Raw genomic sequence first — 24,890 nt, 5'->3', positions numbered from 1 at the left:
ACAGGATTCCTTTGGTATCTTACTGTTGACCTCCTGTGGCATTGGGCACCTACCTTTGATGATTGAATGGACACCGTTGGCGCCACTGGGCCCCTTTAACGTGTCTCACTGGGTCACCTCGTGCAATTGACTGGGTACCGTTTGTAACTGACTGGGCTGCACCTTTGGCATCTGGCTGGGCATCTTTGGCAACTGGGTTCCTTGCTATATTTCATATAAATAGATATGAGGATGTCTGACCTAGGACAGTGCTCTATATATGCATGAGCCCAGGGGTATGACCCAGGACAGAAGGACGGCAACATCATCGTAGGGGGCAAATATCACAAAAACAAAGGAAACAAAAGAATGTTGTTTATTTGTCACAAAAATAAATGAAATGTCATTGAAGTGTCTTTAATGAGAAGTCATGCAGTCGTTACTGCTTTCCATTGTCCGAATTTTTACGTTGTCTAATTAACCCGTTTAAAATCAGTTGCTATCGAACTGGTTTCAGTATCGTTGTTTCGGGAGGGTTTTCTATCAATGAGATATTTCAAAAGGTGAGAACTTGGAACTAAAAGATAATCATCGAACTATTAAGTGTCTAACATCGACGTACAAATCTATATGAAATTTTCACAATAGATCTTTTGTGATTTTAGTTCACTGAAAATCCACCAGAGGGGGTATGGCATCAAAATACCCTTTAGAAAACTGTAAAAATGACCAGAACCCCCCGAAATTAAAGTAGATAGCTCTTTTGAAACATCTATGATTTCAAAACCTTTTCAAATTACGAATAAACCTTTTGTTTTGGCGACGTAATTAGTTGCCTAACGTTATTGAACTTATTTAGAAACGACCGTATTTTGTTATTCAAATAAATGTGAATCGATCGTATTCATTGAACAGTCGTTGGTTTACGATGCATGCGCCCTCTCGTGTTGCTTCTGTAAACTAATTAAATGCTAATGGAGATATGCTTATATTATATCCTATACACTATTCTAATATTGGTTCTGGGACATAATAACGGGTTTTGATCAAGACCATTCCTATTGATCATGGATGCATCAGGACCACTTCTGAGCACCTTCAGTGTTTCTCTGTTGCAACTGACTAGACACCTATGGTATATGGCTTAGCCCTGGGTCCGTCATCCTCATATCTCTGTCCTGGGCCAACTATCCTCATAGCTCTGTCCTGGGTTAGCCATCAACATCACTCTGACCTGGCTTATATCTCTCCTGGGTCAGCCATCTTCATAAATCATCCCGACATCAACAGAAATCATCCAAAGAAAAACGAAGCAAGAGGAGCCAGACAATGATATTAGTATCAGAGGTACCCAGTGATATGTATTTTGATTAACAGTAATTTTGATTAAAACTCGCACAAAGGAACATCACAGAATGTTGGTTTATGACATGGACTCCAAAACGAATGGATTAACCGTTTTAGAGTCCATGCTTTTTTATGACATATTTCAAACTTTGATTGCAGTTACTAAAGACATTAGAATGTTGTTTAACCTTTCGTAATTCATTGCCATTTGGATTTTACAATTTAAGTACATTTAATCAAAGTCAAAAGTCAAAATTAATCAATCATCCAAATTGAACTTAAGAGAACAAATATATATCTTATACATGTAAGATTTCACATAGAATACAAAATAAATGTATGAAATTTCCCAAAACCTTTGATGAAGTTAAAACGATAAGAGATATAAACTAATCAATTACAGATATCACAGTTGGACATAATAGCTTCGATTTTAGATGTTACAAAGTCGTTTGAAGTTGGAAAATTTCGTGACTAGACATGCAGTGATAAGACATATACAGCATAATAGCAAAACATGGTCGACCAATGATGTTCGATATAGTAAAAACTAAATAAACCTTTAGATGTTACAAAGTTGTAAATATTTTGCATAGAACTTGTGTAGAATATAATATTTACAAGTCATTATTATCACATTAAGTACGTATTTACGAATGAAAGTTATTCGTTAGCCATTATTGTTCTTATAGGTGGGATATTTATTTGAATCATTGCATACAATACAATATGAGGCAGCACCAGCTTTAGAACCAACTGAACGGATCCACTCTAGGAACTACGGAGCCCTTGGGTTTGCCTTAGTAACGAAGTGTCTGAGGAGATAGCAAAGGGTCCAGAGGAAAACTAGTTCATGGGATCCATTCGTACTAATGCCACCATCAGTCTCTGCCAACCATCTGCTGTGGAGCGATCACCCATTTGCCAAGAAGCTACCATCTGTTGTTATTATCTAGCCGAATAGATCAGCTAGTTTACGGGTCATCTGTCCCGGCATGTTGTACAGAATCAGAACGAGGAATGCGATTAGAATCAGTAAACACAATATTTTGATTATCAACCACTTGTACGGTCCCCAGATCAGATGTTTGAACACATTCCACGGATTCAGGAAGCTGAAGAACGACGTTTTCGGACGACTGAAAGAATAAAAAGTTGAATAAAATAAGAAGTGGTTCGGATACCAGGCGATGTAAGATATGAATGCGTTAGATAGGTTAACGTCTATTTTAACTTGTTTCAACGAACATTGGATGCAATGCTTTTAATTCGGCCAGTTTTGGTAATGCATACCTGATATAAGTGATGAAATGACCAGCACAGATGGGCATCTGAACAACTATACCGTATTGAAGGATTATGACAAAGTCCTTTTTGTGCTGGTCATGTTAAAACCCAAATCAGATATGTACTACTTTAAACCGAGTTCAGTAAAAATCCACTTTGGACGCATTGGTAAAGAACCAAACTACAAATGGACTATAAAATAATGGCAGAGCAAAAATACATGTAGCAACACCGTGAAATATTCGAGTTGAAAAAAATAAAATCCTACACCATGAAATCAAAAGGAGTAAAGAGTGGCATTTAAAAAAACAAGCTATCATTACATTGATTCCCATTTAAAACGTATCTAAGAACACCCAGAAACAACATGCAAAGAGTTCTTCCTAGAACTCACTGCACTGGTGGCCAGCATTAGGGTTTTAACTTTACGGAACTCGCTACAGATATAGCTATAATAAAATCTCTTCCACCTCTCAAGACTTAGTTCTACAGATGTGGAATCAAAATCAATCTCAGTTATCCAAGAGTCAAAATGAGCCCTCCTCGCCAACATCTGTGGAACCGGTTCCTAAAACACCTAGACCTCAGAGAGTATCGATTTCATATTTTTGAGCACCTGATTGACTTCATCCTTTAGTCATCGAATCGAACGTGATTCGCGATAAATGTCCGGGAGACGTATAAATAAACAACACGATCAAAGCGATCAATAACAATAAACAGAAACATTTCAATATCGTCCATTTATACATCTTCCACATGTACGATCTAAACGCTTTGATCGGACCAAAAAACCAGATAAACGAAGCGTCCGGACGGCTGTAAAAAAATAATGTTAGTCGGTTAGTTCGCGTGAATGTTAAATAGATATATGTACAAATTTTCAGGGTGCCATAAAACAAGGTACTTGGTGTTATGTATATGATGAACTGGGCTTGCCTCTGATCTCTGATAGGACGTAAATTTTCAAAAATTTTGAACACTTTGCCACGAGGGGCACATGGCTCCAAGGCAAGCAGTCTGGGGCACACGACAATTCGAGGCTCTAGGACCGTTTACTATACGTATTAAATTGACAGATCGCAATCCATTTAAAACCCTCTATATACAAAGTTCAAAAGATTAAAAGCAAATTTTATCCATCAAAAGACACAACATTTTCGAACTTTTGGCAGGTAAACTTTGTATATACCTAGTGGGTTTTAAACATATAATCTATCCTCCATGTCAGAGTGTGGCTATCCTACGAGATCGTGCAGTGTTGTTAATGAGTTACTGATTGTAAACAACATTTAACTGTTTATGATGATTCTGCTAATCATACAACATGTAGTTAGTGTTGAGGTTTGGGAAGAATTTAAAACTCACTTCGGTGCAGCGAGTGGTTCCGGTTCCGCTCTAGCCAGACCAACCGGCGCTTTCTCCGCCTCCTCAGCCGTCAACAGATGCAATTCCATTTCCACTTTACCCTGAAACCGAAGCGAGGCGGAAAAATCCGTCATAAGTTAACAGATCATTGAACCAAAAAGTCGAAATTTAAATTTAACAGTCGTACGAACTTTAAGATCGAGTTCTCCTGTTTCGGAATCCGGGGCCACGAACGGCCACCAGCCTTTCATGTGTTTATTGCGGAATATTGAAACGAGCGGCGTTTTGGAACCGGGAGCGACCATGTCGGTTTTACACGCTCGCGCCGTTTTCGCCGCTCGCGGGATTTTCGTCAGCGGTAGCTGTAAACCTCCTGAAATATCGAACGTATACGAGTCGTATAAACCTTCTAATAACGATCAAATCCTTAAAACCCACTAGAGTGGAACCTCGGCTACAACGATTCATCAGATATAACAAATATAGAATTTCGTCTAAAAATCTGATTAATTTTATACTGGATACAACAAACTATCGGTTATAATATGAACAGATTTTCTGGTCCCTTGAAGTTCGCTGTAACGAGGTTCCATTGTATACACGTATGTTCAAAAGATTAGAAATGAAATATATCAAGAATTGAAAGACATGACATTTCAGACTCCTAGATGCATCGGACAATAATCTCTAGAGACAATCCAATAACTTGGGTCTTATAATTCTGTCACAAATAGAATTTGTTCTATTCATCTTTTCTCAGTGTCTGAGTGTACGCGGGCTATTCTACTGTCAAATCCTTCTTTTGATCAGTTTGAAAATTTACCGATGAAATCGTCGGAACTGATAAGATCCGCATCCCAGACAGTCATATTCAGCACTGCCGGTACTTTATACTCCGTTTCGTCGATTGAAAACAACGACTCTTTCTTCTTAACGACGATCTTATCTTCGCATTTCAGGAAATCAAACGGATAAACGAAACGCCAGTTGAAGTTACCCTCGCCCGTGAACGAACTGAAATATTATCAATATCATCATTATTTTCATCATCATCATCATCGTCATCATCATCATCTTTCTGAACTTATAAAGCAGCACATTCAGTATAGGCTTCTTCTTGTCCATAAAATTACAAAATTAGAATCTACTATGGGTAGATCTGATTCCTACTATGAATCCTACTACGGTTATCTACTAAAGGTGACCTAAAATGTATCGCACACTGGCTTGATAATCATTAACTCAAAGGACTGTAGAAGAATAACAGACTCTAGGCTCTAATAGAGAAGATCATGTAGTGAACGTGGAAATTAAAGCTGATTAAAATTATAAACATTATTACAGGGTGTCCACTTATATTCGACTTGCTTTTTCCCTAACTATTTCCTGACATGTACCGGGTACATTGTTTCCCCGAGTTGATCTGCTAAGAATCCAATCAATTAACAAAGTCAAATAGGTAAGACATAGACAGTAACTGTTAGATTATACAAAATATATCAAGCAATATCAAGAAATTTCCCCGACCTTTCCCTGATTTTCAGCTTTTTTTAACGAAATCCCCTGACTTTTCTAAGGTAAAGAAATTTCCCTAAATTCCAGGTAAGTTGCAGCCATGTATGGATTGAATACGTACTTGTAATGAATATCGGTCATCTGTTCGTCGTCGCCCTGACCAATCAGAAAACTCTTCACGAATATATCACTCGATTTTTCTCCCGTTAAAAACGAGCTGTCGTTCAATTCGACCTCGTCGGTGTTCCAAACTATCACTCGTAATTCATAGCTATGAATAATAATAAACACAAACTACTGCTTCAGATGAGGATACAGTAAACCTCAGATGAGGGTACAGAGGGTACAGTTCATCATTGTAGGACCTAGTTCAAGTTCAACAATGGAAGACCCAGTGAACAGGGATGGGTAGGCCTGACAGTTCATCACACGAGGGCACAGTTCACCTCAGAGTTGAGGGTACAGTTCCTCAGTGGAAGACCCATTTACTCAGTAAAAGACGTAGTTCATTGTCGAAAGACCATTTTCAACAGTGAAAGACCCAGTCCCTGAGTTCATCAACAGATGACCCAAGTCATCATTGGAGGGCACTGTTCCCTATTGGAGGACAATCAGATGAGGATAAAGCGATGATTTGACAGAAAGAATCTTTACCTTTTAGGTTTGCGAGGAGTGATATCTAAAGGTGCTGAAGACGGTGGTGAATCCTTCGGAAACATATCGATCCATAACTCGATTTTACCCTGAAAACAAAAACATCATCAATTCTACTCAACTCTCATTCACTAACCCCTCATTGACCCTAAACTCTCAGAAACTACCCCTCGCTCACCCTCAACTCTCAAAAGCCACCCATCACTCATCCTCAACTCTTATCTACCCCTCATTGACCCTCAACTCTCAAACAACTCTTGCCCATTTAGGGTTGACACCGACCTGTTCAACTCCTGGTTTTTCCTCTTCATTAAACAGAGGTCGACATTCTATGTGTTCGGGGACTAACATTCGACCGATTGGTCGCGGCATCAGGTGCCAGTTCTTCAACGCCTCTAACGCCAACGGTTCATTCGATGGTTTCAATTCACCTGTTATAATTTTCAAAATTCTAACTCCGTAACTGCCACGTTTATTAACCGATGAGAATTAGGAGCGAGAATGCACGTACCATTTTCATCTTTCACCTCGATCGGTCCCGTGAAGAACTTCGGTCCGACCTTGACGATGTGAGGTTTATAGGTCGGCGGTTCGAGGCCGTGTTCTTCGCAAAGTTTGGTCAGAATCTGCGTCGGTTTCAACGGATCTCGCCACATGTTATAACCAAACCTTAAAATACAATCAGTTTACAGTGAAAGTGTGAACTGGATCTTGATACGGTGAATTTCAGTCGCAATTAAGATTGAGACAAGTGTGAAATTATGCTCCACGGTTCTTACAGATCAGGGAATCCAAGAATTCTCTGATATTTCCCTGAACCTTGAACATAAAATCCCCAATTAAATTATAAGATATCCTCAGTGAGGGCTGTTTCTTATTAAGATTCCTTGCTCCACTCGTCACCCACACCAACAATTCAAATTCCCCAATTAAATTATAAGATATCCTCAGTGGAGGCTGTTTCTTATTAAAAGGTTCCTTGCGTCACTTGTCACCAGCAAGAACAACAAGACATCAAAAATTCAAATTCCCTGATTTCCAAGAAAACAATCAGAATTCCTGGATTTTCCGAATTTCCCTGATTTTTCCGTTATTTGTATAAAACCCTGACATTAATTACGTTTCGTATTTTCTGGAGACGCCGCATCTCGCCCTGTGATTCGTGTAGAATCGGTTTTCGATGTCGATATCAGTTTCGCCGATCAGATCGTTCGATCCGGCCAGATCCCAATCGTAAACCTGAATGTTCAACTTCGACTCCATCGGAAAATTCGCCTCCATTTGGAAACATCTGCGAAATGAAAAAACAACCGAGATGAAAACAGACAGAGAAATATTCAAGAGATACGAAACATTGATTTTGCATTTGCTTTAATGGGTTCCTCCATTTTATATCGGCATATTTTATACTTGTATTCATATCTATGTATGAAGATTATGTTATGAATTGTTTCAATGCCTTTGAAAAATTAAGATTATTATTATCATTATTATTATTGATATCTGACCTGCCGAAAACCGGGTTCAACTGTTTCGATACGTAGTTCTCCGAGTCGTTGATTACTTGTTTACCGAGTCTAATCATCAGGAACGGGTCGGCTTTGCCGTTTAGATCAGCAGGATGAAGATCGTTCGCCTATCGTAGATATCAAACACGCTGTCATGTATTAACGGATACATGTGCATGGAGAAATGAGTATGTCATACCGCACATGTATCAACATGCTCATGTACATCATGTACAGTGATACATGTGCATGTTTATCAACATGAGATACATGAATACATGTCTGGATATATACGAACTTGTCATCGGAACATGTACATAGATAGAGGTACATGTTCATACATGTAGAGATACTTGTACATGTCAAATGATACATGTACATGTTGAGAATAGAGATTCATGAACATGTAGATTGGTACATGCGCATGTCAAATCATACATGTACATGTTGGGTGAATCATGCACATGTTGATATACATGCACATGTTTAGAGAATAGATTCATGAACATGCAGAGCGATACATGCACATGTCAAACGATACATGCGCATGTTGCGTGAATCGTGCATATATGCGCATGTCAGGAGATACATGCACATATAGAGATGCTGAACATGAAGAGTGATACATGCACATGTCAAGAGATACATGCACATGTCAAGAGATACATGCACATGTCAAGAGATACATGCACATGTTGTCGACTTACTCTGATAATATAAAGACGTATCATGACGTTGATTAGATCGTTACTCGGCAGATTCTTATACAATCTAAGTTCGGACATTTTCGGTTCGGGAATTTCTTCATCTTCTTCGCCGATTCTATATAAACAAATCGCTCCCTGTAAATACACGAAAATTACTAAATGCTCCCTGCAGTACCACGCTCAGTCGATACCAGAACCATCCAGCGGTGAATCGGAAACGGTTGCCGGGAGAAATCTGACCTTGAAAACGCCGACATTGCGTTCATCTTCGTCTTCATCGTCGTCCGTTTTCTTGCCGCGCAACAACGGAAATATTCTCAACCAATCCTCGAAATGATTGAACGCAGGAACTTCTTCCAGCTCGCACGGGAAATACTGATCACAACAACATCGGTAAATAGACATGAAATTTACAATTTAAACCCAACAAAAATATTTATCTTACGTAAAGTAAGAATAGAGTCTCGGTCTTAGTTCCACATTTTTGCACCTTATTCCACTAAAATTTCCGGACCCGGTTCCAGAGTTCTTGACCCAGTTCCACATTTCTGCACCTTGTTCCACCCGAAGTTCTGGACCCAGTTCCACAGTTCTAGACCCAGTTGTACATTGCACCAAGTTCCGACCAACGTTCTGGACTTAGGACTGGTCTTTGACATTTTTAGTAATTTAACCCCAATATTATAAAACCTGTTTCAACAGTTTTGGAGCAGTGGGTGTTCATTTCGAAAGGCTATTCAATTTTCCGCGATCCCGCAGCTATGCATTCGACGAAAAATCTTACCTTGATTCGTTCTATGGCCGCCTTGTCATCTTTAGGAGTATCATCTTCCAAAACAAGACTATCACTCTCACCGATCTCTTCCAACTTCTCCGTCACTTTTCCGAGCCCCTTCTACAAACAATTAATTTTGATAATTATTTTCAGATTTTTTTTCAAATCATTCGCGGATCTTTCGAATATTTCATGTTTGTTTCGCCATCTTCGAGCGGAAAGCGAAACCTCTTTCGACGCCAAACGAATACCGAATATCAGCTTTACTTACTTCCTAGAGCAGCGTTCGAAATAGAGACGTTCCATTCGTATCAATTAACATTCGATGCAATTATGTAATTAATATCGAAACAATTCCACTCCACAAAACGAAATCTACCTTGATATCCTTCAAGTTAAATCGCAACTTCTTCTTCTTTTTATCTTTCTTCTTCTTCTCCTTCTTTTTCTTCTTCTTTTTCTTGTTGTTGTTGTCGTCGGATTTGATGCTACCGGCCGTCATTGTCGAGTCGCCCGACGATTGCGATCCTCGTCTCTGACTGGCTATCATTGCTGTACGCGTTACGAAATAAATGACAATCGACTCTTACGTTATACAGTAAACCTCGCCTTACTCAGATGAGGCCAACACGGACAAAAACGAAATCATTCTTCTGACTTCCTAAGGTATTTCCCTATCTTTAAACCTTACAGTGCTGACTAATTAATACTAATTACTTAGTTCTGGCGACATTTTGAAAATGTTAACAAATTCACACCTCATTGTGTTGAATAATGAACATACCGCTATAGTGTGTCTACACCACGGTGCCGTGTATCATTAGTTACTAATATCCCATTATGTTTGACAGGATGTGCTGCCATCTTTCAATAGCGATAAAAACTAATTACTAATAGCATCAATACACCGCGCAATGCGGTGTATTAGCAGCACAGTGCATCTCTGAATCATACACCGCACTGCGGTGTAGACGTAATGAAAGAGATAACTTGGAATTCATTTTACCTCATCGGATCAATTTTGCGGATCGAATTAGGTGAGGTTTTCTGTAGCAGATCCTAGGATTTGTACCTGGATTTATGTATCAAAGACTTACCCATCCCTCCTTCCATAGTGAACTCATCAATAAGACTGTCGGAATCTTCGGAATCTGAAGTGCCGACATTACCAGTATCCTAAAAACAGGACAACATAAACTACACGTGAAACAATATACCCGGTATTCAAAAAGATGGAAACAGATGAAGTCATGGTTTATCATAGTTAGGTGTTTTCAAGCTCGTATTAAGCTCAGAGGCCGAGTAAGCAGCAGGGTTGGATGGATCAGCCGCCAGCATGACTGAAACGAAGCTCTCTTCATCAGTAAATTCATCGATATCATCTTAAAAAGCGGCCGCTGAATTTATGTATTATCATCAGTCTGTATTTGTTCGTTACAAGCATAAAAATCATTGAGTTTAACGATTCATGGATTGCTCCAGGTCCTTAAGATAACATAAAATCCCAAGCTTAGAATGAAAAATAGAGTCTGAATGTTTTTATTGAGCTGATAGTCAATCTGAAAGTCATCTTCAGGAATACTAGTGTTATAAAAAATCTAGATCGTAATGGTACTTTTAACAAAACTATGAGATATATATATATATATGATCCAGATTTTTTTAAAACACTAGTATTCCTGAAGATGACTATAAGGATAAAGTTGAAGACACTAGTTTTCCAGAAGATGACCATAAGGATAAAGTTGAAAATGCTAGTATTCCTGAAGATGATTATAAGCATTAAGTTGCTTAAACTTGCTTAAGGAAACATTTCAGACTATTTCATTCTTAGTTTGGGATCTTATGAAATCATCTCGATTCTTTCGTATTTTGTTGTTTTTTTTTCTATACGTACTTTTTTTTTGCAGTTTCCGTATATGCCATTCTGGTCAAAGTTAGAACGCGTTAAAATAAACAAACAAGAGCTGTTAGTGCGTAGAGAATATACACATCATTATTCAGATTAGGCAGATTAAGTCACGATTAATTGATTTAGTATGTTGAAGAGTTCCGATGGGTCAGTTGCTCAGTTATGGCTTAGACCATCTTTAGTTCTATAGTCAATCTAACTAGTTGAGACGAGTCATAAGATTTAAGACCACTCTTTTTGACCTGAGCCATGACTGCTCAGCTGGAACCAGGGGTCCGTTCGATGTCTTTGATTCACCCCACTAGTCTCAGATCAACTTAGTTCTAAAGTTGATCTAACAACTCAAGACCAGTCTTAAAATTCTAAGACCACTTCGGGACTTAAAGTTTTAACTATGGAACCAGGCGTTGACTTTAAACTCAGTTCGAGGTCTCATTAAATTAAAGTTCTGCAGTTTTCCATTTGGTTTTGACCCAAAATATTAGTTCATTTTGAAATGCTTGAACCATTGTAAAATTTCAACCGGAACACTGCGGTATTCGCCGGTTCCATATTTATGGCCTCGACTTAAGAGACCAGTCTAAGATCACCTTAGTTCTATAGTCAATCAAACAATTTAAGACCAGTCTTAAAATTTAAGTACACCTTTTGGACGTCTGTCTCCACTATGGAACCAGCCCCAGGCCTAGCATTTTTCAAAATGCATGCGCAAGATGTTATAATAGGAAAAAAACGTTAGTCTTTAACTGGATACAAGATTAGCGCAGATTTTTACAAAATCCTGAAGATGATGAATTGAAAACGTGCTATCATAAAAAACATGAAAAACGTAATAAAAAACATGATAATTAGAACAGAGAACATAGAATGTGATCAAATGAGAATTGAACACCGTCGTGCAATGATTCATGATTAAAATCGAAATTGAGATAAAATATAGAATAGAATTAAGATTGAATTAGTGACGATGATAACCTTACCATATAAATACACTAGAAATATATAACATCAGCAGATAAATATTAGATAAACAATACGTTATGGGGTTTACTCCTATTCCTTATTAGGGTTTATACCTATTCCTCATTAGGGTTTATTCCTATTCCTCATTAGGGTTTATTCCTATTCCTTATTAGGGTTTATTCCTCATTAGGGGTTTTCCCTATTCCTCATTAGATAACCCCCATCTATGAATGACCCTCATGTAAAAAGATTCAAATGTTTTATGTCAAAGCTATTGGGCTTGACTGCGCTCTTCCAAATAATGGAATATTTTTCTCCATAGAAGACTTCTGCCATAGTCACAGAGACGGCAGTATTGGCAGAAACTTCCAAATGCACCAATTGAAAAAGATATTAGGTAATTCCTCTCTTCCGGAAGAGTGCAATCGTAAAGGGCTTAAGGCTGCCGCAATTTTTAATGCCTGTGCTCCCATAATGCTTACTCAAATTCAATGAACGATAACATTCTTTCAAACATAATTTCATTGAAAAGACTTGAAATGTTTCCGACATAAGCATCAGAAACAGGTTTCAACTAGATTACACAACTACATTGCTAATATTTACCAGCACAAGCATAACCTGGACACTGTCTCTGAGGAAACAGATTAGCAACAGTAGAACCAATTCATGACTATTTTAGATGATGCAATTTCGAATAAACACAGTTTGACTTTTGACTCAATGACACCACGGTAAACACTAGAACTCATTTCAATGTCATTTCACAACCATTTAGGTCCTATTTATAATGAAAAACTATAACATACCTCAGCCTCAGCACCCTGAAAAACACACAATATGGAAAATGAAATATAAAATCGATGGCTCTAAGAATCTGGAACAAAGTGTGCAGGGGCGGATCTAGGGGCTAATTTTGAAGAACTCGTCATATCCCGAAAGGGAACTTTGAAGTCCAAAAAAGTGAACCTTCAGTCACACTGATGGGCTAATCAAACTTTACACCCACAGCTGTCACTTGCAACAGAACCTGAACCCAAAAGGGCACTTTGATATCCAAAAAGGCAGGCTCCCAAACCCTACACCCACAGCTGTTGTATGGTGACAATTTTTCTCACAATTGTAACAGGACCTGAACTTGTCACTTCCCAAAAGGCACTTCGATGTCCAAAAAGGCAATATTAGCACCAAGAGGCTAATCAAACTGTACACCCCGAACAGCTGCTCAATGGTGCCAATTTCTGTCACTTGTAACAAGACCTGAACTTGTCACATCCCATAAGGCACTTTTATATCTAAAAAGGCAATATCAAGCGTACTCCCCACACTGAAATGCACCAATTCTTTGTTTGTAGTCAAAATGAAAAAGGGCACTAAAAAAATATGATGTCCTTGTAAAAGCATCTGACAAGTCCTGTTGGAACCGCCCCTGCAGGTGAATGGATGAATCTAGCATACATACTTCCGTGATATCATCGAGTGTTACGTAATACTTGCTCCACCAATCCAGTTCTTCTATCTCCGGTGGCTCTTCCAATTTATATAACTTCGCCTATCGTCAAAAAAAAAAAAAATTAAAATCGATCCGATTGTTTCCTGTATCGGGACACATTTTGTAAAACATGAAGCAGATGAAGGTCGAACGCATTTTATCGGCGATAGGTGTAAAACTAAGACAGGTAGCGACTCAAACCAGCATCTTTAAGATCATAGAACTTAAATCAATAGCCGCATTCACGTTATTTAGAACGTTCTAAATACAGTCCGTTTAAATCTAGAAGGACCAAGCGTACACGCCAGTGAAAAGCCCGTTTGAAAAGACTGACCAAAAAGACTGATCTACGATAGAATTTAGAACAGACCATTTCTCGGTGTGTGAATAGAGAAATTTCGCTTTAATTTCTGTCAGTCACAGGTTTAAAAACATGTGTGAAAGCGCAGCAATGATTTGGTCCATTCTAAGTACACGCCAAATAAGAAAGGACTAACTAGCGATAGTGCGCGCGCGGCTTACATCAACACCTTTGAGGTCATAGCACCGCTTCAACTATTTATTCTAACACGGCTAGCGACGCGGTTTCAATTCTTTAGATACGCGAACAAAAGCGTGGCTCCGAGGAGAATTACGCAGAGATTTATATTTCCGACCCGATGTAGCGCGGAGATGAGATAGACGAGCAGTTTTCCATCTAAAATCGATATGAGAGATTTCGCGCATCGGAACCCGGTTCAACGGTAATCGGTAAAATTTGACTCGAGATTTTAAAGAAAAGTTCATTTCCGATGTTTATAGAGTCAAATTCGAACCGAGAATTATCGAACCAGGTCCAGATAGTTGTTTGTAATGAATATAAAATAAAGATTAACACACAAGGTAACTCGGTCTCAGGGTCCAGGGTGAAGCGACCTAAAGTTACGAAAAACATGGCATTAAAACAGGGGCTGAGAACCTTACGGATAACGGATTGAAATGAACGTAGGTCGTGAAGTGAATGATCGTAAATGAAATTGTCGTCGTAACTTACAGCCTGGTCTACATTCGGTGGTGGCATGGTGCCCGCCGGCGAGACCGGCGCAGTTTCGTCCATCTGTACGACTACGTCTCCTTCAGCCGCGGTTGGCGTCGTCTGCGGTACGAGGAACCCGCTCTGATCGGTCGCCGGATGGCCGTTTACTAACGATACCTAAATGGAATTACGAAATATCATTACATTTTTGCTAAAACATTTTTATATAGTAAGACACCTGTTTTATCGCAAAGAGGGAAGGGAGAGAGAGGGAAGTTATTTGATTTTGACTACTAGACACCTGGTGGATCCTCACTTGCTACAAGGGGAATCCTATATTGCCACACTAGTGAGTGTCCTACCATACACTAGCGACACCTGGTGGATCCTCTCCCGCCACAAGGGGAATCCTATATTGTCACATTAGTTGATGTCCCATTGCACACTAGCGACACCTGGTGGATCCTCACTAGCTACAAGGGGAATGCTATATTGCCACACTAGTGAGTGTCCTACCATACACTAGCGACACCTGGTGGATCCTCACTTGCCACAAGTGGAATATTTAATTGCCACATTAGTTGATCAAGGTTCATCATTAAAGCCACGAAATGCAGGTCAAAAGAAACGAACCTTGTCTTGACTTTTCGTGCTTCGTAAACTCGTTCTGCGAGAACCGAGTTTAGAACCGAGTTTCGAAGGTGCTTTACTTCCGACGCGGGAACCAATCTTAGAACCAGCCACAGAACCAGCTCGAGAACCAGCCACAGAACCAGCTCGAGAACCAGCCACGGAACCAGGTCGCGATCCTGCTTTCGTACCGGGCACAGAACCAACTTGAGATGCAGGTCGCGAACCGACTTTAGAACCGACGGTCGAACCAGCTCGCGAACCAACATGAGATTGCGGTTTCGTACCGGACTGCAATAAGAAACCAATAAGATTATCTATATATCAAATTTCAGTATGAGATTTCTAATTCAAAATTACGATAAGCATAAGATAAAGGTTATTGTAAAAATATAAGATAAGTTAAATAATGTATACAGAGATGATTAAAATGTGAAAATAAACATTTAAAATGAATTAGAAAAATTAAAAAAACCATAATAAAATAAACAATTAAAAACTTTGCAAACATGCCGCTGCAAACAGTTTAAATTAGGTAAGTGTGTGGTTACCATGGTTACCTGTGAGATAAAAGTAGAACATGCGGTAGGAAGAAACGGAAAATCTTCACCAACCTCAAAATCTGCGACGTCAGCAGACGCAGTTTGCAGAGAGGCAGACGGAGCTCGGAGCGAAGCAGACGGAGCGTGTAACGAGACAATAGATGGCACTAGCGAGCCGGCGCGCGGAGTCTGTGATGACGATCTCGCCGAAGGAGCAGCGCCGCCTATTGTCCCGGTACGACTAGCTACATGCGAAGAGGAATCGTTCACGCGAGAGGAGGCGTTTTTAAGAATAGATTGTCGACGTAACGACGATGAGCCTACCAATAACGACGCACGATCGCCGTATTGCGACGGGTGTAGGGATCCACCGGTCGGGGAGTGGGGTCTAGAACCGGGCTGCGAACCCGCCACCGAACCGTGGACCGATCCAAACTGCGACAGGGGGTGGTGGGATCCCACTTGCGAATGATAGACCGAACCGACTTGCGACGCGCTATCACCGGCCTGCACGGATACCGTATCCACCGGATACCGCTGCATGCTGCCTACCGCGGATACCGGCCTCGAACCGGGCGCAGATCCTCGTAACGCCGATACGCGATCACTAGGCGGAGGTCGTCTGGTCGCCGTAACGACCGTATCCCCGTCGCCGGCGATGAACGGGTGGTCGTCGAACTCGGCGAGATCGACGCGTTCCGTTCCTTCCATCGAACCAAACTGCGACAGATGTATAGATGGCGCCGCCGATGGTTGATAGTCGTCGGCGCCGAGTTGCGAGATCGAATCGGACGGTTGGATTTCTTCGTCGGTTTTCAGTCGATTGCTGCGGTTGGATCGCGCGCTCGCGACTGAGTGGTGAGACCTCGTTCCACTCACAGTCGAGTGTCTCTCGTCTACAGTCGTCAGTTCAGCTAGCAACTCATTGTCGTTGAACATCGGGTTCGTGACTCCTTCAGCCATCGGATTGTCAACCGTTTCTGAAACAAATTGCGAAAGAGATTTTTCTACTTAATTTCATAGGAATTCTTCTATTTGAATAAGTCAAAATCTATGAAAGGAGACTGTAAATCATTATCAACAGATCGAGCATTTATATCACAGATAGTCCCTCTAACCCTTTATATCAGACATAGAGTGGTCCATCGAACCCTTTATATCACAGATAGCATGGTCACTCAAATACTTATATACAGATATAGTGGTCCCTCAAATACTTTAGATCATAGATAGCATGGTCCCTCAAACCCATTAGATCAGGGATAAAGTGGTCCCTCAAACACCTTAAATCATGGATATTGTGGTCCCCCAAACCCTTTAGATAAGATAGCATGGTCCCTCAAACCATTTATATCCAAGAGGAGCTAAAAATGTCAATAAACAAAGATCCAGTTCTACAGTTCATCTGTTAAGTTTGATTCCAGAGTTAAAATCAATCTTCTGAGTTAAATTCTGAGAACTGTTGAACCGGATCCCGCTTCACAGTCGAAACAACCTGCACATTCACCATATAGTCGACTAAAGACTAACGTAACTGTGTATATAGGGCGTAACGTAGGTGGTAGAATAGATAAATAGAATAGAAAACAAAAACCATAACTACAGTGTCCGTCCATCCGTTATAGAAATACCAACTATTACCAAATCCGCTCGGAGGTATACTTCGAGATTTCTTTTCATGCAGAATTTTGCTCACGTTTAAAATAGTAGGAGGAAAGAAAGAACATGCATCGAACATACGGTAATAGTTTGTATTGACACATACGTTGAAACGTTGGCGATGCCGTGTTTATTTGAGTCGCGAATCGAAAATCTGGTTCCTTTTCAACTGCGTTAGCGTTTGATTGGATAAACAGAAAAACATTCATCATCTCAATAGAAGCATTTAGAAAGATTTAGTATTTATAATGATGATTAAAACACATCAGCTGTGTGAGTTAAATATCACTTTGGAACCGGTTGCACAGTTGTGAGTTAGAGTAAACTCTGATGAGTTAAAATTAGTTCATTTTCAATGTATTGACTCTGAATCAAATCTTAACTATCAACTGCAGAACTGGGTCCTGAAGTCTATAATCAAAATCAATTCATATCCCATTCTTTTTATTTGTAAATTCATCCCACAAAAGTTAGCCCGTGTCCAGTTTCACAGTTGCGAATTAACTATGAACTCAGGACCCAGTTTCACAATTGTGCGATGAGTTACTATCATTGTTTATAGTCAGCTGCCTGAAAATCGAAATTTCTATTAGTTACGAATAGAAAAGGTTACATTTTTTATTGTTATCATGTAATTTCTATCACAGATTTTGTTACTTTTCCTGTTCTTAACCAAGAAAATACACGTTTGTGTTAATAAACTAGGAATTAAACAAAGAAATAAAAACCTTTAGTTTAATGGCGTTATATCAATTATTTCTCTAACAAAAATTCACCCAATCAATGGCTGAATTTATAAATCCCTCTATGACATCATTGGTTATTAGTATGGATTGATGATGATGATGATGTCACGGAGGCAGCCATCTTTAAGGGGAGTGTCTACCGTCCGACTTACCCAACCACTGTCCTATATCTGGTTCTTGCTCTTCTATAAATGTATATTTGCATATGCAAATTAGGACGTGCGTATTTACATAAAATATGCTAACGACATATTCAAGATCACAACAAAATTATCTAATTTATTATATGAATGTATATATGCAAATGAGGAAATGTATATTCAAATAAATATTAAATATGCAAATAAGAATGTACCAAACATCGCAAGAAAATTCAAAATAAACTATGGGTAGAAATAAATCTTACCTGGTTCTTCTTCTTCTATAAATGTATATTTGCATATGCAAATGAGGACATGTGTATTTACATAAAATATGCGACATTGCGACAAAATATTGAATTTATTCTATGAATGCATCCTTATTATATTATTACCTCTTTTGTATTTAACTATTGTTTTCTGGTCTTTATTTTAAATTATTCTAATCTGTATTCTCCTTTCAACCTTTTAATCACTCCCTTAGTCCTTTTGTTTGATTCTTGTACGAATATCTTGTAAATCTATTCTGTATCAGTATTCCCGATGATGGTTAATAGTCTTTAGCCGAAACATTGCTCAAAATATATTACACTTCTATTCAAGAACTTAAGCTGAATTATCGTGCGATTTTTCTCGTATATTCACTTACACAGATTAATATTTATGTTATCTTCTCGACTACTGAAAGGCATCCTATTCTATGAATGTATATTTGCATAGATATGCAAATGAGGATGCATGATAAATTGAAATTAATCATGGATATGGTGAAGGTTTGACTCTAAAACTTAAACATTGGAAATGGACTAATTTTAATTTTTCAAGCCAAACTGAACCTAGAATCATGGATCCTCCCTGCAGGGATTCTAACCTGATGGTATCGAGACTCGTCACAGTACGAAACCCGCCACACTAGACCGAGTGCACAGCTTAGATGATGTCATCATTAGCCAATCAGAAATCCTGACTTATTTCAGTCTTTCCATTTATAGATTATCTGTGAAATTCGCCTCAGCGATTATACAACGAGCGATCTGATTGGTGCCGCAAGTCTTCCTACGGTAAACCTGCGCACCCGATCTAGCGAAGTAGCGTCTCGTGCTGTGGCTGAGTCTAGTGATGCTATCAGGTTCGAATCCCTGCTGAGGGATGATGAGATCCAGAGGAGTTTTCAAATACGCAGTAAAATATCTCTTACCGGTCATATCGTCTTCAATGATTCGATCGGCGTCGAATTTCTGAATGTAACTGATAACGTGGATACCGGCGGTGATCTGACGCCCGAAACTACGACAAGCGACGCATCGGATCATTATTGGCGGCCAGTATAGGTCATTCTCCGGTAATAGCTAAAACAAGTAATAAATAGAACATTCGCCGTTATATTGAAAACAAGTAACACAATGTATGTCATTTGGGTTATCACTAGAATAAATAGACTATTCCAGTCAGTAACATGATATTAGTAACTAACAATACACCGCGCTGCGGTGTAGATGCAGTAATGCAGTATGCCCGTTATTCAACGCACTGAGGTAGAATTTTCTAAAATTTTCAAATTATCACCAGCATTTTCGGGTTTTAATTAGTCAGCACCGAAAGGGTTAAATTGTGTATTTTTAACTATCAAAATCTAACTTCAATAGATCATACTATGATTATAACTAAAATACGTAACAACTAAATCGGTCTTACCACGTCCATATATTTCAGGGGCTCTTTGAAGTTAGGATGAACGCTGGCGTTTTCGATTACGGTCGATGACAGTAGAGTTCCAGCACATTCTATATCGATCCTCGGTCTATCGACGCTGAGTAGATAGAGTTTAGCGAGTTCACGAACTCCCCAGAATACGAACTACAAAAAACAGAGAAAATCAGTCGAGAGAAACGAACAATCGCGACTTACTTCACAATTTTATAGCATTTATTTATCCAACCAATCGCCGTCAAAGTTCGAGTTTTCATACTGTTGACTGAATTTAATAACGTTGTATTGTCAAAGTACTGTTGCATAAAATATTCATGCAATGTAATAGGTGATTTGACTGCTGTTATTTGAGAAGAGAACTTTATGAATTTGTAACGTATATTCTGCTCGTTGCGTTGTGTGTCGTTCGTTTCATCGTTTCTACGGAAACGGTCTCTACAATATCGGGATCCAGTTCTACAGTTTTCGGTGAACATAATTTTGAATTTTCGAAAAGGTTCACCATTAAAAAATCGCAGACTCGACTGCTTAAGATCAGACGATCCGATCGGATCTTAGTCGACCCGAGTTAGGCTTAAGATCGAAAGTTGACGTACCTCGATTCTGTATTTACAAACGGGAGGTTTGATCGAATCCGGAATCGGAATGACCGGACTTTTCTCAGCCGACGTTTTCATAGAAGCAGACGCCTGTACCGCCGGCACGTCGCTGGTCGGCGGACAGCCGGGCGGCAACTGACCTGACGAATCAGTCTGAAAATATCAAACATCGGGAAAAATTCAAAAACTTGGGTTATATGTTTCATCGAAGTAAAAATTGGTTATCTAAATTTGGAGCTATAAAGTTCAGTGGTTTATGAAAGTTGCTCATGTAAGTGACACATTAGTATTTCCCTACATCAGAAGACGTGAGTGAATTCCGTAAACCCTAGACCTACTCATGAGCAGCCTTATTAGCACATTGCACAATATACAAGCAACAAACCCAAAAAATACTCATGAGCAATAGTCAGTTTATATACCTGTCTTTAACAAAGAAAATGGCCGTACAAAAAATGCCTAAATATAGCTCCAGTCAAAGGGGTTTAAGTGGAAATTTCTTGGCAGTTTTCATTTACCTGAATCAGCTCAAAAGCCGACAGAAGTTCTCCTGCTTTCAGTTGTCCGCGGTAGATATCCCACCATTCGAGCGTCGGTAACTGATACTCGTCGTTTAACATTACAACGTTAGGAATGATTATAGATCGTCCTAAAAACTCGGGATCACCCTGAAAAATATCGGCAACAAGGAGACAGTCAACAATGAGGTACTAAAAATTCCAGTCCATGAAACTAGATCCAAGTTCATTTTTGTGAAAAAGTTTCAGCTTAAAACGGTTTAATCAGAATCGTAGTTCAGGGGCCAGTTGCTTTAAGATAACCAGTAACCTATAGATACCATAGTAACAATAAACTTTTAATTGTCACTATGTCAACTATGAACCGGTTAACTCTAAACAACTTTTGAGCAACTGGTCCCCAGAAATTTGAGTTCAACTTTTTCTCAACCCAACTGGATCTGCAGGAGAAACTTACCATTAAATCCCAGTCGTAACATTCGACGATCACGGTCGGCGGGTCGTTGCGGACGACGTCTTCGGAGAAATTGATTTCGATTCCGTTGATCGATAGCTGTTGGTTCCACTGCGGACTGAGCGTGCAGTGCAGAACCTTCGTATAGGCGCACCGATCGTAGATGATAACCCGCGCGAACGGATCCGACAAGCCCGAGTCGTCGGAACCGATCACGTTGCGACCGAGGAACATGTACGCCTGTAGATTGAACAGCAGCGTATCTGAAGTCAAACACAGAGCGAGAGAATAGAGATACAGTAATGGTGATAGCCTCGATCCGCGTCTGTAACTATTAAATCAAACTTGTCGGACAATTGAGGAACTGGATCCAGTGTTTTCTGAGTGAGAGTTGGGAGGTGAGAGAGAGAAGACAGATAGGTGCAACCATATCATCTTCTCTACTTGTTACAAATACACCTGAAAAACCTTAATCTAAATGACTGATTTGAACACATAGGTATTTACGTAAATCAACAATATTTGAGATCAAAGCAAACCCCCAACTCCCTCTCCTTTACTGGATTTAGGATTTAGCTCTGAACCCCTAACTCCCTCTCATTTACTGGATTTAGCTCTGAATCCCTTACTCCCCTCCCCTACAGGATGTAACTCTGAACCCCTAACTCCCTCTCATTTACTGGATTTAGCTCTGAATCCCTTACTCCCCTCCCCTACAGGATGTAACTCTGAACCCCTAACTCCCTCTCATTTACTGGATTTAGCTCTGAATCCCTTACTCCCCTCCCCTACAGGATGTAACTCTGAACCCCTAACTCCCTCTCATTTACTAGATTTAGCTGTGAACCCCCAACTCTCCCGTTCCCCTCCAGGATGTAAGTGTAAATACTGACCGCTATATATGATACTGGTTGGAGGTAATTGACTCTGTTGTTGTTCCTCTGTTATTGTATATCCAGCCGGTAAATCAGACAGGTAAAGTTTCTTGCCTGATTTATCCATTCCCAACCACAAATAAATCTGTAATTTAGCCTGAATCGACCAACTCGACTGACCTATTCCTTTCTTACCGGGTTGCTGAAAGAATGAGGGATAACACATTTTATATCTGTAGGTAAAGAGTCTTAATGACTCAAGAGTAGACTGCTTTGAAGAGTCTTAATGACTCAAGAGTAGACTGCTTTGAAGAGTCTTAATGACTCAAGGGTAGACAGCTTTGAAGAGTCTTAATGACCCAAGGGTAAACTGCTTTGAAGAGTCTTACTGACTCAGAATAGTCTGCTTTGAAGAGTCTTAATGACTCAGAGTAGTCTGTTTTGAAGAGTCTTAATGACTGGAGAGTAGACTGCTTGCTCACAGTTATATCAGTGGATAAACAGTCGTAATGGCTCCCAGTAGACTGCTTTAAAGAGTCTTATTGACTCAGAGTAGGATACTTACTCGAAGATAAACAGTCTTAATGACTCCGCAGTCATTACCCATCTCTTCCTCGGACAAGGCGTGTATGATATTCTTAGCCGGTATTCGAACGTAAGCCATACGTTTAGTGCCGACGATCATCCACAGGTATACGTCTGCTAGTGCGTGTTGTGGCTACAAATGACATATATCATTATAACACACAAAACCATCAGCTACTGAGATCTAAGAGACAAATTATGTGGGTCCTGCGATAGATCTCACTGAACGTTGAAATCGGTTCATTTTGAATTTTCAGTATTTCAATTTACTGTATTTTCAAATCATCAACTGAACCTCATCTAGAACTGTGGAACCGAGTCATAATTCCTGCAACAGTAATTCATTAACTCACATCGCGAGAAAGATGTTTGATTTTCTGAAGTAATTTTTTCACTTCCGGAAGTTTCGTCGCCAGATTCTCCGCGTTCAGCGCTTTTCGAATTTTGTTCGCCGTTTGTTTCAGTTGATCCTGAAATTGAAATCAAACGGATGACGATAATCGTCCAACGGACATCAACGGACGAAATATTTTCAAATATTCGAATTTCACCGACCATTTGCTGTCGGCAGATTTTCCGCCGCGCTTTGTCGAGTTTCGTACGAGCAGCGTTTCCGCTCCCTGCCAGCAGGGGGAGATACGTGTTCGTGTCTATGATCATCGCTCGGAGGCCTTTACGCAGACGCAGGTAAGCGTTCGGTACTTCCTTCGTCATCAGATCACGAGTTTCATTTATCGCTTCAGTCTGCGATAGAAAAACATGCAAGATTTTGATATTTCAAACCAAGGGAGGATCCCGAACAGAGGATGGTTCAGGGGCCAGTTCCATAGACGAGACTTTTGTCAAAGAGAACCTTAAGAAACCTTAATCTTTATAGTCATTAGATTGGCTATAGAAATAAGATGGTCTCGTCTGGTATTAACTCTATGGAACCAGCCCCAGGGGTGCAGTCGGAACATGGTTCAGGAGAGGATCCCAAAAAGGGATGGTCCAGGGGCGCAGTGCTAGTGGTGTCGGGGAGCATGAGATTCTAAGAAAATGGTACATGGATAATGAACATCATTTGAATCTTTAAAACCCTTCCAGTGCTGACAGTTTCCTACACTGGAGATAATGAAAAGATTTTGGAAAATTCCACCTTGGTATGTTGAATAACTGGCATATCGCTTTAGTGCGTCTACACCCCGGTGCAGTGTATCATTAGTTACTAATATTTCTTGTACATTGATACACCCCACTGCAGGCTAGACGCAATATAGGGTAGGCGGATTATACGCCGCACTGCGAGGTACACGCACGCACGCACACACACACACACACCGAAAAGGTAAAATGTGATTGTAGATTTTAAACGCGTACCAACGAGTCACTGATGTCGTCTAAACAGTTTTGATTGTACAATCGTTTTCGGCAGTCCTCGTACCAAGACGTCACGTACATACACGGCTTCACTCCCGAGATCGGCAGATAGTACGAAATGTTGTCCTTCGACGTGGCGAACATCGGCGGCGTCGTGCTGACAGACGGCGCTTCTAACTCCGGCTGATTCGGGTCGTCTTCTTCGACCGACTCGTCGTAACCCCACGACGTACTGTCCAGAGTGTTACCGAAGTTTCCTACAGGAAGCAGACAGGTTTCAATAGATAAGTAAGAATAGTGACATTCAGACTCAATTCTATGAGCTTTTTTTTAAACTAAGAGAGTAGTGATGTTTAGACTCAATTCTATAAGCCATTTTCAAAACTAAGAGAGTGGTGACGTTTAGACTTAATTAATTCTATGAGTCATTTTCAAAACAAAGGCAGTAGAATTGAATCAAAACGTCACTACTCTTTTATTGTTTCTTCATAATTTTAAGTTTATTTCTTCAATTAGGGTTTTAAGAGCTGTGCCAGTTGCTCAAAGGTTGT

General features: G+C 39.8%; 1 protein-coding gene across 1 annotated transcript in view; it reads right to left on the bottom strand.

The window, feature by feature from the left end:
• Positions 1-1,309: 1,309 nt before the first annotated feature.
• Positions 1,310-24,890, bottom strand: part of LOC141910709 (otoferlin-like) — a 30,676-nt gene continuing 7,095 nt past the window's right edge. The window contains exons 11-43 of the mRNA XM_074801442.1: positions 24,340-24,596; positions 23,536-23,724; positions 23,334-23,450; positions 22,961-23,113; positions 22,414-22,597; positions 21,524-21,783; positions 21,067-21,216; positions 20,546-20,701; positions 19,935-20,096; positions 19,438-19,588; positions 17,460-17,522; positions 15,713-16,674; positions 15,156-15,443; positions 14,541-14,699; positions 14,387-14,422; positions 13,478-13,567; positions 12,825-12,839; positions 11,038-11,067; positions 10,238-10,316; positions 9,520-9,692; positions 9,150-9,260; positions 8,606-8,740; positions 8,366-8,500; positions 7,659-7,786; positions 7,271-7,441; positions 6,662-6,819; positions 6,433-6,581; positions 6,151-6,239; positions 5,618-5,767; positions 4,805-4,995; positions 4,173-4,354; positions 3,982-4,082; positions 1,310-2,465 (exon numbers count right to left, since the gene is read on the bottom strand). Coding sequence (XP_074657543.1) covers positions 2,279-2,465; positions 3,982-4,082; positions 4,173-4,354; positions 4,805-4,995; positions 5,618-5,767; positions 6,151-6,239; positions 6,433-6,581; positions 6,662-6,819; positions 7,271-7,441; positions 7,659-7,786; positions 8,366-8,500; positions 8,606-8,740; positions 9,150-9,260; positions 9,520-9,692; positions 10,238-10,316; positions 11,038-11,067; positions 12,825-12,839; positions 13,478-13,567; positions 14,387-14,422; positions 14,541-14,699; positions 15,156-15,443; positions 15,713-16,674; positions 17,460-17,522; positions 19,438-19,588; positions 19,935-20,096; positions 20,546-20,701; positions 21,067-21,216; positions 21,524-21,783; positions 22,414-22,597; positions 22,961-23,113; positions 23,334-23,450; positions 23,536-23,724; positions 24,340-24,596 — 5,561 coding nt within the window. The 3' untranslated portion in view covers positions 1,310-2,278. The remainder of the gene's footprint in view (positions 2,466-3,981; positions 4,083-4,172; positions 4,355-4,804; positions 4,996-5,617; positions 5,768-6,150; positions 6,240-6,432; positions 6,582-6,661; positions 6,820-7,270; positions 7,442-7,658; positions 7,787-8,365; positions 8,501-8,605; positions 8,741-9,149; positions 9,261-9,519; positions 9,693-10,237; positions 10,317-11,037; positions 11,068-12,824; positions 12,840-13,477; positions 13,568-14,386; positions 14,423-14,540; positions 14,700-15,155; positions 15,444-15,712; positions 16,675-17,459; positions 17,523-19,437; positions 19,589-19,934; positions 20,097-20,545; positions 20,702-21,066; positions 21,217-21,523; positions 21,784-22,413; positions 22,598-22,960; positions 23,114-23,333; positions 23,451-23,535; positions 23,725-24,339; positions 24,597-24,890) is intronic.

This window comes from Tubulanus polymorphus, chromosome 9 (genome assembly GCF_964204645.1).
Source record: "Tubulanus polymorphus chromosome 9, tnTubPoly1.2, whole genome shotgun sequence".
Lineage (NCBI taxonomy): Eukaryota > Metazoa > Nemertea > Palaeonemertea > Tubulaniformes > Tubulanidae > Tubulanus > Tubulanus polymorphus.
Note: the sequence above shows the minus strand (reverse complement) of the source record. Positions and strands in the feature narration are given on the sequence as shown.